Source organism: Hyperolius riggenbachi, chromosome 1, assembly GCF_040937935.1.
Source record: "Hyperolius riggenbachi isolate aHypRig1 chromosome 1, aHypRig1.pri, whole genome shotgun sequence".
Taxonomy (NCBI): domain Eukaryota; kingdom Metazoa; phylum Chordata; class Amphibia; order Anura; family Hyperoliidae; genus Hyperolius; species Hyperolius riggenbachi.
In genome coordinates, this window is record NC_090646.1 from 303,495,260 (window position 1) to 303,512,668 (window position 17,409).

The 17,409-nt window shown below is 45.8% G+C and overlaps 1 protein-coding gene across 1 annotated transcript in view; it reads right to left on the reverse strand.

The window, feature by feature from the left end:
• Window positions 1–17,409, reverse strand: part of LOC137509082 (alpha/beta hydrolase domain-containing protein 17A) — a 143,086-nt gene that overhangs the window by 105,606 nt on the left and 20,071 nt on the right. Inside the window, exon 2 of the mRNA XM_068233803.1 lies at window positions 15,285–15,479. Within this exon, the coding sequence (XP_068089904.1) occupies window positions 15,285–15,479 (195 nt within the window). The remainder of the gene's footprint in view (window positions 1–15,284; window positions 15,480–17,409) is intronic.

Genomic DNA, 17,409 nt, shown 5'->3' on the forward strand with positions numbered 1-17,409 from the left:
TCTGTGCACCACAATCTCCTATTGGAGTCAGTCCTCTCCTCCACTAAACTGGGGATATCCTGATCCCTTGTGCTGGTGTGTGTACCTCCTTCACGTCAGCTTATGTGTTGTATGCTGACTGTGGAGATTACACCCCCAAGCTTAACACCAACATCATCAGAGTCTAATAAAAGGGTGGGGACGTATCCCTGTTTAGGATGCCACCTTTGTGGGCATATTACCAAGGGTTCAGAATTCAGACACCCCTCTAAGGGCACTAGATATAAAATTAGGGACTTTTATTCCTGTGAATCGAGTTATTTTGTATACTACCTCAAATGTCCTTGCGGGTTGGGGTATATAGGGATGACTACTCAAAAAGTGAGAGATAGGATCTGTTCACATAAAAGTGCTATTAGGAATGGGGATATGAAGCAGGCTGTCTCAGCCCACTTTACTGAGAAACATCATAATGTGTCCCAACTAAAAGTGCCGGCTGCTTACCTGGTAGCAGTGTTCCGGCGAGTCCTCCAGGACGGCCCTCCTGAGATTGTGTAAGTCCCCCCTCCCAAATCGGAAACACCTGAAAAGAATTAACATAATCAATTAGTATAAAACCTCCCCCTCCACAATCTCCTCCAGTTTAATGAAGAGAAACTCCACGAACCACTATCATACAAATAATTATATAATAGGACCGGGAACTAGGCGGCCGTCCTGGAGGACTCGCCGGAACACTGCTACCAGGTAAGCAGCCGGCACTTCCTCCCTACGTACTCCAGGATGGCCCTCCTGAGATTCAGCGAGAAAATTTCCTTAGGAAGGGATAACAGCTTGAAGAACCTTGCGACCAAAAGCTTGGTCCTGGCTAGACAGGAGCTCAACTCTAATGTTTGATGAATGTAGAGTGGCCAGACCACGTTGCTGCTCGGCATATCTGTTCCAAAGAAGCTCCCGATCTCTCTGTCCATGAGGTTGACAAGGATCTGGTTGAGTGTGCTGTAATGTGGTCAGGCACCTGTAACTGAGCTTCTGAGCATGCTAGAGATATTTCTTGTTTAATACATCTCGATACTGTAATCTTAGAAATGGGATTTCCCCTTTTTGAACCACTAAACGCAATAAACAGATTAGTGTACTCTAGTGGTTGATGGCATAATAATAAAAGCCAACAGTGGCTTCCTTGAGGATAAAGCTAATAATAAAGAATGTGCCTTTAATATCCCTAGATGCATCCTATAAGCAGTGTCATAGCCTACATCAATACTCAGGAAACATCTATAAAGGAATAATGTGGTCTAGATGTTTTGTTGTTCAAATGTTGTTTTAGTTATATAATCTTATGAGCATTTACCTTATAATGCGAACAGTCAACTTCATAAAGATAATTGTATAAATAAATCCTGGATGTGTGTATAATAATATCAGAGTCTAATACAGTAATGCACCTCCAGACCTAGCATAGATATGTATAGGGCTTCAGACTTAGATTGCATTGTGAGTTATGTACTTTCTCTATATGTGATTTTCGAACAAAGTGTTAATACGGTTTGCTCTCACATGTTGTTGTTCAAATACAATATGACAAATAAAGATTATTCAAAAAAAATAAACAGATTAGTGGAATTCCTCCACTCTCTGGTTCTATCCAAATAAATTAACACTGCTCTTCTGACATCTAGAGTGCTCAACCTCCTTTCTTTCTCATTCTGAGGATTAGACAAAAAAGAAGGTAGGACAATATCCTGAGTCCTATGAAAGGACGTAGCCACCTTTGGTAAGTAAGACGGATCTAACTTAAAAACAATCCTGTCTGAGTGAACTACCATGAACGGATCTTTAATTGATAACGCCTGGATATCTCCTACCCTGCGGGCTGAAGTAATGGCAATTAAAAAGGCCACCTTAAAGAGACTCTGAAGCGAGAATAAATCTCGCTTCAGAGCTCATAGTTAGCAGGGGCACGTGTGCCCCTGCTAAACCGCCGCAAAAGCACCGCTAAACGGGGGCCCTTGACCCCCAGACCCCCCACTGCGACACTTGGTCGCAGACTTGGTCGCTCCTGGAGGCAGGGCTAACGGCTGCAGCCCTGCCTCCAGTCGCGTCTGTCAGCGGCGCATCGCCGCCTCTCCCCCGCCCCTCTCAGTGAAGGAAGACTGAGAGGGGCGGGGGAGAGGCGGAGATACGCGCTGACAGACGCGTGTGGGGCAGGGCTGCGGCGGTTAGCCCTGCCCCAACCAGGAAGCGCTCCCCCGCATTACGGAGGGAATTTGGGGGATCAGGGACCCCCGTTAAGCCGCGGGATAGCGGCAGTTTAGCAGGGGCACACATGCCCCTGCTAACTCTGAGGTCTGAAGCGAGATTTATTCTCGCTTCAGACTCTCTTTAAGAGTAAGACATTTTAACGGTACTGAATCTAATGGTTCAAATTTCCCAGAGGTAAGGAAATCCAACACCAAAGACAAATCCCACGGTGGCACTAGTTTCTGAGGAACTGGTTGAGAACGTTCAACCGATCTTAGGAAATTTTTAACATAAACATTGACAGACAGCCTATTGGAAAGAAAAACAGAAAGTGCCAATACTTGAGCCCTCAGAGTACTAACTGTCAAACCTAATTGAACTCCTTGCTGCAAGAATTCCAAAATCGAACTGATGTTATCCGACCTGGAAACATCCTTCTGTCTCCAAGTTGAGAAGGTATACCAAACTTTGTTGTACTTCCTCCTAGTAGCAGGTTTTCTACAGGCTAATAACGTCTTAACCATATTGCTAGAAAACCTCTGATTCAAGAACATCTGCTCCTCAGGATCCAAGCAGTCAGTCTTAGGAACTGAGGATTCGGATGAGCCTGACCGTTCTGTAACAGTAAATCCGGTCTGCACTGAAGATGCCAAGGACCCCTGATCACTAGGGACTGAAGAAGGGGAAACCAAGCTCTCCTTGGCCACCAGGGAGCCATTAGTATCACCTCTGCATTCTCTGCTTGAATCTTTGAGGACCCTCGGTATTAATTTGAACGGAGGAAATGCATAAAGCAGACCCTCCGGCCAAGGAATCGACAGAGCACCTATCCTGTTTATTGAAGATGAAGGATCCAGGGTACAAATATCTTCTACCTTTGCGTTTTCTGGAACGGGAACTCCCCAACTCTCCGTGATCTCCCAAAAGATCTCCGGATTGAGTTCCCATTCCGACTCCTCCACCTACTGTCTGCTTAGGGAATCCGCCCGCCTGTTGTGGATACCCCGAATGTGGACCGCTGATATGGATTCCAGATTGGTCTCCGACCATGTCATGATTTGCGTCGTCAGGTCCTGAAGGTCTGGCACCCTCGTGCCCCCCTATTTCCTGACGTAACAAACCGAGACAAAATTGTCCGAGAACACCAGAACCTCCGAGTTGGTGATAATCGGATGAAGAGCTTGTAACCCGAGCAGAATTGCTCTGAGTTCCCTGTAATTCGAAGGCTTGAGGGACATCTGTTGGTCCCACGTTCCCTGGGCTTGGTGACCTAGGCAGTGAGCCCCCCAACCCCAAGCACTGGCGTCTGTGTATAATTTTAGTGGAACTTCCTGAGCTCACCTGCGACCCTGATTCAGACTGTTCGGCTGAATCCACCAAAGTAAGGAATTTAAAACCTGTGCTGGCACCGTCATCACTCTGTCTAGTGACCGATTATTTCTGCCCCAATTCGCTAGGAACCAGGCCTGAAGGTCTCGAGAGTGGGCTTGAGCCCATTCCACCGCCGGAAAGGCAGACGACATCAGACCTAGTAATGAAACTAATCTCCGAAGAGATACTAGAGGATTCGACCTGATCCCCTGAATTTCTGACATTAACTTGATAATCTTTTGTTCCAGTAAAAAGACACGCCTGACTGTCGTGTCCCACCTGAGGCCCAGAAAAGTTAGACTCTGAACAGGATCTAAGTGGGATTTTTCCTTGCTTACTATCCATCTCAGTCTGCCTAAGACCTGAAGCGAAAAATCTAGCTCCCTTTGCAAGGCTTCCCGAGTCTCTGCCATAAAAAAAAAATCGTCTAAGTAAGGCAGAACCCTTACATTGTGGAGATGCAGGAAAGACATAACCTCCGCTACCACCTTTGTAAAAAAATCCCGAATGGAAGAGCCCGATACTGAAAATGGCATAATGAATCCCCTGCCTGAACCGCGAATCTCAAATACCTTTGAAATAAAGGATGAATGGGGATGTGGAGGTAGGCATCCTCCAGATCTACCATCGCTAGAAATGCCCCTGTAAACATGAGGTTTCACACAGAGGCTATGCTTACCATCCTGAACTTCTTCTCCACAATGTAAGGGTTCAAGGGTTTTAAATTCAAAATCATACGGAACTTTCCTGATTGCTTCTGAATCAGGAACACTCTGGAGTAGAAACCCAACCCCCGTTGCTGACTTGGAACAGGCCGAATGACATTCTTTTGTAAAAGGGAAGACACTGAGTCCATCAGAGCTTCCGCTCTGACAGGACCCCTGGGAACTGAAGTGATCATAAACCGGGAGGGGGGGAGGGGATACAAATTCTATCCTGTACCCTGATGGATCAGATTTAGGATAAACTCGTTCTGTGTTATCTCCTGCCAACCTGGGGAAAAGTGAAGAAGCCTCCCCCCCACCGGGATCAGAGCGTCATTTCGAGGGCTTAGATGTGGTTGAAGGAGGCTGGGGCCTATTGAAGAGGAATGGCCTTCCCCTCCCTGCATTATACGTCCATCTTTTATTCTGTCTCTGTCCCTTATTGGACTGTTCCTGTCTAAAAAAGGGCTTTTACTCTGAAAGGGTGGCTTAATCTTCTTCTTTTTATCTGGAAATTTCTTGGCCTTATGGAAGATCTTTCCAAGACCGAATCCAAATCTTTGCCAAACAACAAATTACTCTGAAATACCATTCCACAGAGCTTTTGTTTGGAAGCCACATCTCCCTCCCAGGTATTTAACCAAACAGCTCTACGCGCCGAGTTAATTAACACTGCCGTCTTGGCAGCAGCTCTGAGAGACTCAGTAGCCGCGTCTGCTAAAAACACTACTGATTTAATGATAACGGGCAAGCTCTCTAAAATCTTTGTATGTGGTGTGCCTTCTTCCAAACGTCTCTGGAGCCCTCTAATCCACTTATCTAAATTGCGGGCTACACAGACAGAGGAAATAGCAGGCTTGAAGGAAAACGACGTTGAATCCCACGCCCTTTTAAGCAGAACCTCTGCCTTCTTATCCATAGGATCTTTCAGGGCTCCCATATCTTCAAAAGATAGGTCTGTATCTTTTGAATATTGGGAGAGAGGAGCATCCAATCGAGGGCACTTAAATAACGATTCATGCTCCTCCAAATTAAAAGGAAAACCTGTGTTTGAATGACCTGGGCACAAACAGCCTAACCTCAGGCTCCTTCCATTGAGCGGAAACAACACTCTTAATGGCTCTATGAATCGGAAAAACTCGAGAACTCCGATCCTCCAGACCTCTATAAAATATCGTCCTGAGGAGTAGAGGTCAATCTAGGCTCCTCAATCTGCTCTGAATCATATACAGCCTTAAGGAGCTCAGAAGTGTCCTCGGCATTAAACAAATATCTAGGTATCTTAGCTCCAACCTGATCTAAAGAACCATGATAGGTGGTGCACGGATGTTACAGTTATTAAGAGGACATGCTCGGCTGGACTGGAAACTCTCTTCATAAACTGCAGACCCTACTACTCACCCCGTGAGTTTCCTTCATTTATTTTGGTTGCTGTGTACATCCCTCCACAAACATGTATGCAGCCTGCGCTCCAAGATCTCGCAGATCAAATCACCAAGGTGGAAAGTGAGCACCCAGATTCTTTTTTTATCATACTTGGGGATTTCAACAGTGCTAATCTTTCCAAAGAACTCCCCAAATACAGGCAACACATCACAAGCGCAACTAGAGAAGGTAAGACACTTGATCACTGTTACACTACGACTAAGGACTCGTATCACTCTGTCAGCAGGGCAGCTTTGGGGAACTCTGATCATGCGGTTATAAAGCTTATCCCAACATACATCCAAAGACTAAAAACTTCCAAACCTGTAGTGACCACAGTTAAGAAATGGATGAGTGAAGAAAAACTACAGAGCTGCTTTGATTTAACAAACTGGAATATATTTAAAGAATCCACCAGTGACCTAAATGAATACACTGACGCTGTGACATCATATATTACCTTTTGTGAAGAGTCCTGCATCCCCACAAAAAAGTGCACCAGGTACAATAACGATAAACCCTGGTTCACATCACATCTTAGGAAGCTGCGCCTCGATGAAGAAAGGGCATATCGTACAGGTGATAAAGTCCTCTACAAAGCTGCGAAATACAAACTGCAGAGAGCCATTACTGACGCAAAAAAAAGATTATTCTAAAAAAACTTGAGAAACAATGTTCAAACGCCGACTTCACAATATGGAAATCTCTGCATGAAATTACCAGCTACAGGAAGAAATCTCCACCCTCACTGCACAATCTGCAGCTTGCAAATAAACTGAATACTTTTTATTGCAGGTTTGACACTAGCAACAAAAGCCAAACACACCAAGTCAATTCGCATAATTTCCATCTCTGCAGCAGGCAAACTGAACACTCTTCCTGCCAGTCAACGTCTCCACCCCCTGCGGTGCCTCAGCAACTACACAACACAGGAGGCCAGACACAATCTATTGACCTGTCCCCAGATGTGCATGCTCTAACAATATGCCAATCAGATGTAAACAGACTCTTCAAAAGACAAAACACTAGGAAAGCAATGGGGCCAGACTCTGTCTCTGCGAAATGCCTGAAACTCTGTGCCGATCAATTAGCTCCTGTATTCACAGACATATTCAAAGCCTCTCTCGAACTCTCAATAGTTCCGGCCTGTTTTAAAAGCTCAACTATTGTACCAATCCCAAAAAATTCAAAACCTACATGTTTAAATGATTACAGGCCTGTTGCCCTGACATCATTGGTCATGAAAGCATTCGAAAAACTGTTAATGGCTTATCTGAAATCTATCACGGATCCCATGCTGGACTCTCTGCAATTTGCCTACAGGCCTAATAGATCCACAGATGATGCCGTGAACATGTGTATGCATTATGTACTACAGCATCTAGACACCCCAGGAACCTACACCAGGATTTTATTTATAGATTTCAGCTCTGCATTTAATACCATAATGCCATCTCTGCTACACAGCAAGCTCTCCCAGCTACACATACCTGAATCCATCTGCAAATGGATAACAGATTTCCTAACCGATAGGAGACAGCGTGTTAGACTTGGTAAACACACATCAAGCTCTCTGACCGTCAGTACTGGTGCACCCCAGGGCTGTGTGCTTTCCCCACTGCTCTACTCACTGTACACCAATGACTGCATCTCCACAGATCCATCTGTTAAGGTTCTGAAGTTTGCAGATGACACAACAGTAGTTGGTCTCATACAAAACGGGGATGAATCTGCATACAGGCATGTGGTGGGACAGCTTTCCTCCTGGTGCAGCAGCAACAACTTGGAACTAAATGCTCTCAAAACCATGGAGATGATAATAGACTTTAGGAGATCTCCCCCCCCCCCCAGCACCTCCCCTTAACCATAAATGGATCCACAATAATCCAGAGTCATTCAAGTTTCTTGGGTCCACGATCTCACACAACCTAAAATGGGATAACAATACGGCCACTATTGTCAAGAAAGCGCAACAGAGGATGTACCATCTACGGCAGCTGAAAAAGTTTGGCCTACCTCAAAATTTAATGGTGCAGTTCTACACTGCAATTATTGAATCCACCATAACATCATCTATGACTGTATGGTTCAGCTCCTGCTCAGCATTAGAAAAGGGGAGGCTGCAGCGCATCATCCGAACAGCGGAAAGAATAATTGGCTGTAGCTTACCTTCCCTGCAGGATCTTTACGCTAGCAGGTGCAGAAAAAGAGCAACCAAAATTGCCTCTGACCCCTCTCACCCAGCTCACTCCATCTTCCAGCGCATGCCTTCAGGAGTAAGATTCCAGTCAACCGCTACCAAAACCTCCAGACACAGGAACAGCTTTTTTCCTCAAGCGATAGCCATACTTAATGCTGAACCACGTTAGAGCTGCTAGGACTTGATAGTAATCAGCACAGAACTGTAAATTAACAATTCTCACATTGCTTACTGCCACTATACTTATAATGTCCTTGACTTGTAATATACACACTGTCTGTCCTTGTATTGTTTTTGTTTGTGTTTGTTAAGCAACTGCCAAGACAAATTCCTTGTAGGTGCAAACTTACTTGGCAAAATAAAATTGATTCTGATTCTGACTCAATCATCTCATCTTCAGATTCCTCAGATATGTCCTCTAACGATAAGGGGGAAGAATCCCCAACTCCCCCAGCCTGAGAAACACCCGCCTCACTAACCGGATCCAAAGGAAGGGTAGGCACTTGTGTCGGCTGCTCGATAGGCACTGAGGAACTAGTCTGAGGAACCTGAGATTGGGAAGTAACTACCACCGGCTGCGAAGTGGGTACAGGTGGTAAAACTGCTGGAGTCTGTGAAAAAGGTACCATTTGCACTGGACAAGGAGGTAGAGCCGCTCTAAATGCAGAAAAGGTTGTGGCTAACTCCTGCTTCATAGACTTCATTAAATCTAATAATGCAATAGTAGTGCCCTCAGGTCTTGGAGTATAAGACTTTGATTTATTGTAGCAATCTAAACACAAAGTCTTAGATGACCCCTCAGGTAGCCTGCACCCACATTTCGCACACTTATTAGTTTTGCTGGTGCATTTGGGTGGTTTCGCTGCTGAGACCCTGTCTGCTCGCAGGTGCCAGCCGAAGGAGTCTGCTGCCTCTCTGTGGCGGCCTCTGTTGACTGCTCCATGGCCCCTCAGAGACTGTCTGCCTCAAGTGCAGACTGCACGGCATGCTGGGCGGTGCGCTGGTAGTCCAAGAAGAATAAACTCCACAAATGGCACGCTGCGCTCTGCCGGCTGTATGTCAGCTCAAACAGACACCAGCCAAGTGCCACGCCATCTTCGTTTTTAAGGCCACCCCCTATTTGCATGGTGGGGCGGCAGCGCCTGTATGACGCTATCACCCTGCGCTGCCATCCGGAAGATCCTCTACGTCACGTCCGGCCGCGTCCAATCCGGAAGAGATGCAGCGTCCGCCCAGCCGCCATGCCATCAGAGAGCACGGTGAAGATGGAAAGAATCCACCGACCCCTTCCACTTCAAATAGTAGGATTAAGGTAACACTGCCCACTACCCCACCATTCAGGTCACGCACCAGCGCTGACCCAAACCGCCAAATCTTTAAAGCAAATTTCCTGGATTTGAACAGTAGGTGCTACCAGGCTCCCCTACTACCAGGAGCAATCCAAATAGGTGCTTCCGTGTAGGAGTACGGGAAACAAACAAAAAACTGGAGGAGAACGTGGAGGGGGAGGTTTTATACTAATTGATTAATTCTTTTCAGATGTTTCCGATTTGGGAGGGGGGACTTACACAATCTCAGGCGGGCCGTCCTGGAGGACGTAGGGAGGAAGTACAAATTATTGATGGGGTCCCGGCAACATGGAGGAGTAGGCATAGTAGGGTAAAGAAATTGCTCAGGAGGGAGGCAGGCTGGATCAGACGGTTGGGAATATTGGGGGAGGGGGGTTTAAACAAAGAATACGATTTAAGCTTTTGTGTATGATAATCTTTTTGCTTTTCTATGACAATCTGCATGTTCTAATGTGTTTTTTATTTTGCTCTTTTAAACGGAGCTTTTGGCCTGCCCGGATAGGAGGACGTGGGGTCTACTTGTATCCTGTATCTTGGTTTCCCATTGCAGCGTTTTGGTAAGATAACTTGAGATTGCATAGTGTTATAACTTGGTGAGGTTGCCATGGATGCGCCCATAAAGCGTGTTGGTGTTGCTTTAGTGAGCGGCGCTTTTGTTTACTTATGACGTATGCCTGGGTCCGCCCTGGTAGACGGCGCAGTTTGCGTGCAGGCGTACCATTGGCCGCTTATGCGGCTGTCCGGCATGTTGCGTTCCACTGAGCCGGATACTTGTGAGGCTGTGGGCGGTCCGTGGCGACGTCACCGGACATCAGTGATCACATGACGCTGCTCCGGCAAATAGGAACCGGGGGTGGTGTTAGGACAGCGCTAAGCGCTGTTTTGCCCCGGCAAACTGCACTGGGATGGCATTTTGCATATTGGGATGCATGTTCTCTCTCAGGTCCGACCTGGACATCCGGGTGTAAGGAATCACTCCTCTCTGCTGCAGTATGATCTGAGGCAGCGACAGAGGTAGAGTCAGCTGACACTCAGGCAGGGGTTTTATAAAATATTGATTGCTGACCCTGCCTGGGATTGAACACTGGTCTTCCACATCAGAGGTGGTGCGCTTGACCACTGTGCTATGTCGGATACTGTCAGGAAGGTTGCTGGTCAGTACTGGGTGGGTCAGCTGACCTGTTGTGGTCATCTGGGTCAGCTGATCTCGCTGTCAGCTGATTGATGCCTGCGTGTAATTGGCTGTTGTGTGCATGTGGCCGGCCACTAATTGGTTGCATGTAGTATTTAAACCTGCTGAGTGCATTCTGTCATTGCTCGTGATAGCTTCTAGCTCTTGTTTGCTGGTTGCTGGCTACTCTGTTTACCTGTTCTTGTTATTGGATTATCTGGATTTCGACCTCTGCTTGTTTATTGGATTTCCCTTGTCTGCTGCTTGCACCGACCAATTGCCTGGATTACCGTTGCAACTGTTTGCTGCCTGCCCTGATCTCGGCCTGTCTGACTACGCATCTGTATTGGCATTCTGCACCTCGATTTCCTCAGCTCTATAGGTCTCAGGTGACTACTACAAGTAACTGTATTGCATCCATTGCTGTCTTGGTGTCTTGCTATCTGGCCAGGTTATATGTGACATCTACCTGCAGGGCTTTAGTTTGTTGTTAGAAAGGAGCTTTGCGCAGGTGTTAGGGCTGGATTAGATGCCAGTCATATGGGCATACGATCTGACCTATAGCTAGTACCTGGCAAGCACTGGTGTAGCAATAGGGGATGCGACCCCTGCCGACGCAGGGGGGGCTCACGTAGGGCCTGCTCAGGGACTTTTGGGGGGGCAGGAGGGGTCGCAGCATGAGAGGAGAGTGTGGCAGATCGGCGGGGAGGGGGGAAATTCCCCTCCCCTCCCTCACCTCGGGCTCTCCTTTCAGCGCTCTTCCTACTGCAATCACTGGTGGCAGCGGCAGCAGCAGCGGCAGGCTGAGTACATTACCTCCTTCTCGCTGGAGGTCTTCTGTTCCCTAAGAGCAGCTTCCTGTTTACACATGATGTTGCATGAAGCACTTATCGGAAGACCTTCAGCGAGAAGGAGGTAATGTACTCAGCCTGCCGCCGCCGCTGCTGCTGCCACCAATGATTGCAGGAGGCGGAGCGCAGAGAGGAGAGCCCGAGGTGAGGGAGGGGCTCTCCAATCTGCCACACTCTCCTCTTATGCTGCGACCCCTCCTGCCCCAAAAGTCCCTGACCAGGCCCTGGGGGGGCCCGGATTTTTTTTTTTTGCAGGAGGGCATGGGGACTTCTAGGTACGCCCCTGCTGGCAAGCCTGACACCGGGTAAGCCAATTGGCTGTTGTGTTTTTGAAATGATTGGTTGAGGGTGTGGGGATACACTATAAAAGATTGATGTGTGTGACATTGCACTTATGGTTGTCATGGCTTGAGAAAGGGCTGAAACTAAACAGCAGGCTGTTGCCGCATGGCCATTTTTAATCAATAAAAAAGCTTTATACTTTTGGAAGTGCCAGCCTCGTTTTTGCTAATGAAAAGACATGAACATATGTCCAGTTTCACATTGCAAACTGGCGCTAGCGGTGCGGCCTGGGGACCGCACCCTCAAAAACAGGCCTTTGGGGATTACCGCATTAGTACACAGTAATCCCCTTCTGGCTGCATGCTGTGTAAAAGCACCCATAGGCTTTCATTGGCATAGCGGTGAGGTGCGGCAAAAATGACCCACCGCACCAGTGTGAAAGGCCCCTCAAGAGTCCAAATCCTGACAAAGTGCCATTGTCAAGAAACATGTAGGTGGGCGATGCTTCAGAGACTGGGCTGTGGCATCACATGCTGAATCACGGAGTTCCAGAAAATGTTCATGTCTCAGCATGAAGCTTCTGATTCAGTACTCGAGACATCTGAGAAGTGGCTGCTAAAATGCCATCCAGTTGCGATACTTCAAAGCAGCGGCCGGCATTTAAAGGAACATGTGTTCCTATGTAAGCAATGTGCGTAACTAAGAAAAGCACGCTACGCTGCAAAAGCGAGCATAGTGTGCAGCCTTGAATTTAGAGTGCGGTGCTGGTCATGAAGTTAGTGCTGTTACAGCAGCACAGCTTCATGAATCAGCACCAGTGACAGCTCCAGGATTTTTTTTGGGGGGGGGGGGGGGCGGTGCTGTGCAGGTGCTGGACAAACCTCTGGGGTAGCTGATGACCGGCGGTGCGCGTCGTGGCAAAAAATGGGTGTGACTATAGCCACTGCAAAAAAAAAAAAAAAAAAATGGGTGTGGCCATGACCTGATGAGGGCGAGCTAACTGTAATTTAAAAAGTGCAATGCAAAGACAGTGGGCCCAAGTTTTGGTGACCCTTTCCTCAGAAAGTTCACATACTTGTGCAGGCAGGGCTGGTTTAAGCAACAATGGGGCCCCAGGGCAAAATAAACCTGGGGGGCCCCCCCAACAGATACCCTGGAACAAAAATCGGCATTAAAGGGGAACTTCAGCCTAAACAAACATACTGTCATTAAGTTACATTAGTTATGTTAATTACAATAGATAGGTAATATAATCTCTTACCCACCCTATTTTAAAAGAACAGGCAAATGTTTGTGATTCGTGGGGGCTGCCATCTTTGTCATGGGGGCAGCCATCTTTTTGGTTGAAAGGAGGTGACAGGGAGCAGGAGACACAGTTCCAACTGTCCTGTGTCCTGATCACCCCTCCCAGCTGCGCACCCTAGGCTTCAAATGTCAAATTCAAAATGTAAGAGAAAAAAATTTGCACCAAAACAGCAGAAGGAGAGCAACAACATCAGAAATCCCATCATGCTTTGCACAGCATCAGATGAAAAATGCCCGGGCAGTTTTCTTCTGTGCAGCTAAAAATGAGTCTTGTATAAGAGAAACAAAGTTCTGATGCTGTGAAACTGTTAAAGAAACACCAGGCCTTTCCAGTGCTGCTGAGTCGATTTTTAGTCTGGAGGTTCACTTTAAGGGACCTTTTTTGCAGCTGGTATAGTCAGGGTGTGAAGCCCCAATTGGTCGGAGCTCCACATTCTGGCTACCCCAGCCTGCATGGGGGACATGGGGTTAAAACGTTTCAGGAGGGGGGAACCCCACATAATTTTTTTTTTAAATTTCCACACTCTAAACATAAAAAAAAAATGGGAAAATAGGAAAAAATGCCAGGGATCTTCATACAGCCATATTGCGGCTGTATAGCGATCCCTGGCCAAAGTGCTACAGCTGCGTATGGACCCCCTGGAAACCTCGTCAGGAAATGTATTGCTCTTTCTTTTGATGCATATAAAATTACACTACCGTTAGGTTTGCTACTAAAAGTGACATTTACCGCATTTAAAAGTATACTTTTATTCTTCCAAACTTTAAAATCGATTTTCTCAAAAACTATAAGGTCGTTTTGAAAAAAAAAATGTTCCTCTTGTAGCCACTGGGGGCCCCTACAAGCTCCGAGGCCCTGGGGCAATTGCCCCCTTTGCCTCTATGGTAGCGCAAGCCCTGTGTGCAGGTTTTCTCAAGAAAATACACGTAATGTGAGCAGATTTGCCCAGAAAACACGTTCAATCATGTGGCAGATTTGCCCAGAAAATACACCTGTGTTAATAAATTAGAAAAAAAACATTTACTCACCTGCAGAAGACCTCCTGTCCCGGCCTCCGTCCGGCGCACAGCTCCCACGATCCTCTGCAGCCACTAAAACTCCCGCGCTAAGAGCAGGGCTACGGGAAAATGGCGCCCGAAGCCCTGCACTGCAGACTCGAAATCTTCAGAGCAGGGCTTCGGATGCCAATTTACCATAGCCCTTCTCTGCTGCTGCCGGAGCTGCGCTATGAGCTGCGAGCTGCTGCCTGTGAACTGACGCGGCGTCAGTTCATGCTGGGGGAGGGGTGCTTGGACAATTTTGGGGGTGCTTTGGCACCCCCCTGGTGCCGCCACTGATCAGCCCCTATGTTTCAAAAGAACTATTTTTATTTGGTGGTGCCAACCAGAGCTTTGGACTGTAGATCTGACTGGTCCCAAGTGATACCAAAGGGTTCCCTGATATTGGCACACCATTACCTTATCTCCAGTCTGTTTAATCAACATGGGTGCTTATGCCATAATACAAATCAATCTTTAAGTGCCTGGCTGATTTTTCCAGAGACTGACAAACAAGAGACTCTTATTCTAAACCGTCTAATAAGCAGATTCTATGTTGGCACAAAGAGCAACCCAGAAATAAAAAAAAAACTTAGTTTTGGTCCAGACAGTGAGGCAGAACAGAAGTGTCAGAAACACAGAGAAAGGAATCCACAAATACCAGCTGGCTTCCAGTCGGGGCCGTTTCTAGCCTTTTTTGTCACTCCAGGCAAAAAGTAGTATGTGATCAGCTATAGCTCTGGGAGGATAAGTTAGGCGCCAGGTTATAGGAGTGTCGAAGGCAATCTGTTATAATAAACCCGAGCTTTGGGGAGGTAAGTTAGGCACCAGGTTATCACATGAGTGTTGTGGGACTGGTAACAGTTGATCGGCTATTATATAGCTGAGACCTGGAAGGTGAGTTATCGGAGGAGCGATGGGAGACCGGAAATAGGCAATTTTCTATAATATAGCCGAGCGTAGAGGGTCATTTAGGAATAGTGTTATTGGCAAAGCAGCAGGTTTATATATGTGTAAGGGGGTTTAGTGTTAGGTGTAGATAGGGAAGGGTTAGTGGCCGAATAGGGTTTTAGCAAAGCTTATTCGAATGTCGGTATAACGAACGATATTCTACTGTCCGAAATAGTCGAATATCAGTAATTTTACTGGTATTCTACTATCTAGTATGATCATATGCCCATTTTAGATGTACGTGCTGAAATCAGCTTATTTACAGCTGTATCATCACTCTCTTGCCAGAATGTTTTATCAGGGCCAATGGATACAAGCTTAACATGAACATTCTTAGTCAAAAGTGAGAAATGCGACAGCCAATTACATTTTTGTTATAAGCTTTTATGCAAATCATATCAGTTACCTACTCACCTAGTACTTAAAGCTTGCCAAGCTGCATCAATGTCTGCATACAAGTTTTTTTCGGATGGACGACCCGAGCTAGCCCCATACCCGGAGTAATCATATGAGAAGATGTTGCAATTAATACGTGTTCCTAAACCCAAGTAGAAGCTACTCATTTGTCCCAAATCCACTGCATTTCCATGAGAAAAAAGGAGGGTGAACCTGCGGAAGGGGAAAAAAAAAATTATAGTAGTAACAATTAATACCATACACAAAATTCTGAAGAGTAACATATATCTGGTACTAGGAAATGTGCGACAGTGTCACTACATAAAAATGTGTACTCTTTAAAAACAAAGGAGAAATAGGGTATTGCAGAGAATGAATAGGCTGCAAACAATCTGAAACTTATGCAGGGGAAATTTGATGCCAGCACACAACCCAAAGAATAAGCTCTATGTGCATAAATAATACTTTTATTGGTATGCGTTACATAGTTATTTTGGTTGACAAAAGACATACGTCCATCGAGTTCAACCAGTATAAAGTACAACACCAGCCTGCTCCCTCACATATCCCTGTTGATCCAGAGGAAGGCGAAAAAACCCTTACAAGGCATGGTCCGATTAGCCGCTAAAGGGAAAAATTCCTTCCCGACTCCAGATGGCAATCAGATAAAATCCCTGGATCAACATCATTAGGCATTACCTAGTGATTGTAGCCATGGATGTCTTTCAATGCAAGGAAAGCATCTAATCCCCTTTAAATGCAGGTATAGAGTTTGCCATAACGACTTCCTGTGGCAATGCATTCCACATCTTAATCACTCATACTGTAAAGAACCCTTTCCTAAATAAATGGCTAAAACGTTTTTCCTCCATGCGCAGATCATGTCCTCTAGTCCTTTGAGAAGGCCTAGGGACAAAAAGCTCATCCCCCAAGCTATTATATTGCCCTCTGATGTATTTATACATGTTAATTAGATCCCCTCTAAGGTGTCTTTTCTCTAGACTAAATAAACCCAGTTTATCTAACCTTTCTTGGTAAGTGAGACCTTCCATCCCACGTATCAATTTTGTTGCTCGTCTCTGCACCTGCTTTAAAACTGCAATATCTTTTTTGTAATGTGGTGCCCAGAACTGAATTCCATATTCCAGATGTGGCCTTACTAGAGAGAGTTAAACAGGGGCAATATTATGCTAGCATCTCAAGTTTTTATTTCCCTTTTAATGCATCCCAAAATTGTGTTAGCTTTAGCTGCAGCTGCTTGGCATTGAGTATGATTATTTAGCTTGTTGTCGATGAGTACTCCTAAGTCCTTCTCTAAGTTTGATGTCCCCAACTGTATCCCATTTATTTTGTATGGTGCTAGACCATTAGTACGTCCAAAATGCATGACTTTACATTTGTCAACATTGAATTTCATCTGCCATGTATGTGCCCATATAGCCATCCTATCCAGATCCTTTTGCAATATGACACTATCTTCCTGAGAGTTGATGATTCTATACACAATTTTGTATCATCTGCAAAAATAGCAACATTGCTCACTGCATCTACTAGGTCATTAATAAATAAATTGAAGAGCACTGGACCCAGAACAGACCCCTGTGGGACCTCACTGCTAACAGTCTCCCATTTTGAGTACGATCCATTGACCACAACTCTTTGTTTTCTGTCCATTAGCCAGTTCCTTATCCATGCACACAGACTCTTCCCCAATCCTTGCATCCTCAACTTTTGCACCAGACTTTTGTGGGGAACAGTGTCGAAGGCCTTTGCAAAGTCCAAGTATATCACATCTACAGCATTCCCAATATCCATATTAGCATTCACTACCTCATAAAAGCTGAGCATGTTAGTCAAACAAGACCTGTCTTTAGTAAACCCATGTTGATGCTGAGAAATAAGATTATTTTCTACTATGAAGTCATGTATAGTATCTCTTAGTAATCCCTCAAATAGTTTGCATACAACTGATGCTAAGCTTACAGGTCTATAATTTCCTGGATCTGATTTTTTGCCCTTCTTAAATAATGGGAAAACGTGGGCTGTATGCGTTAAATATCTTAGCTATGTATTATATGTAGGGCTGCTGTGCTAATCCTGATTCACTACTCCTACGAATGTACGAATGTGCCTCGGGTAAAGC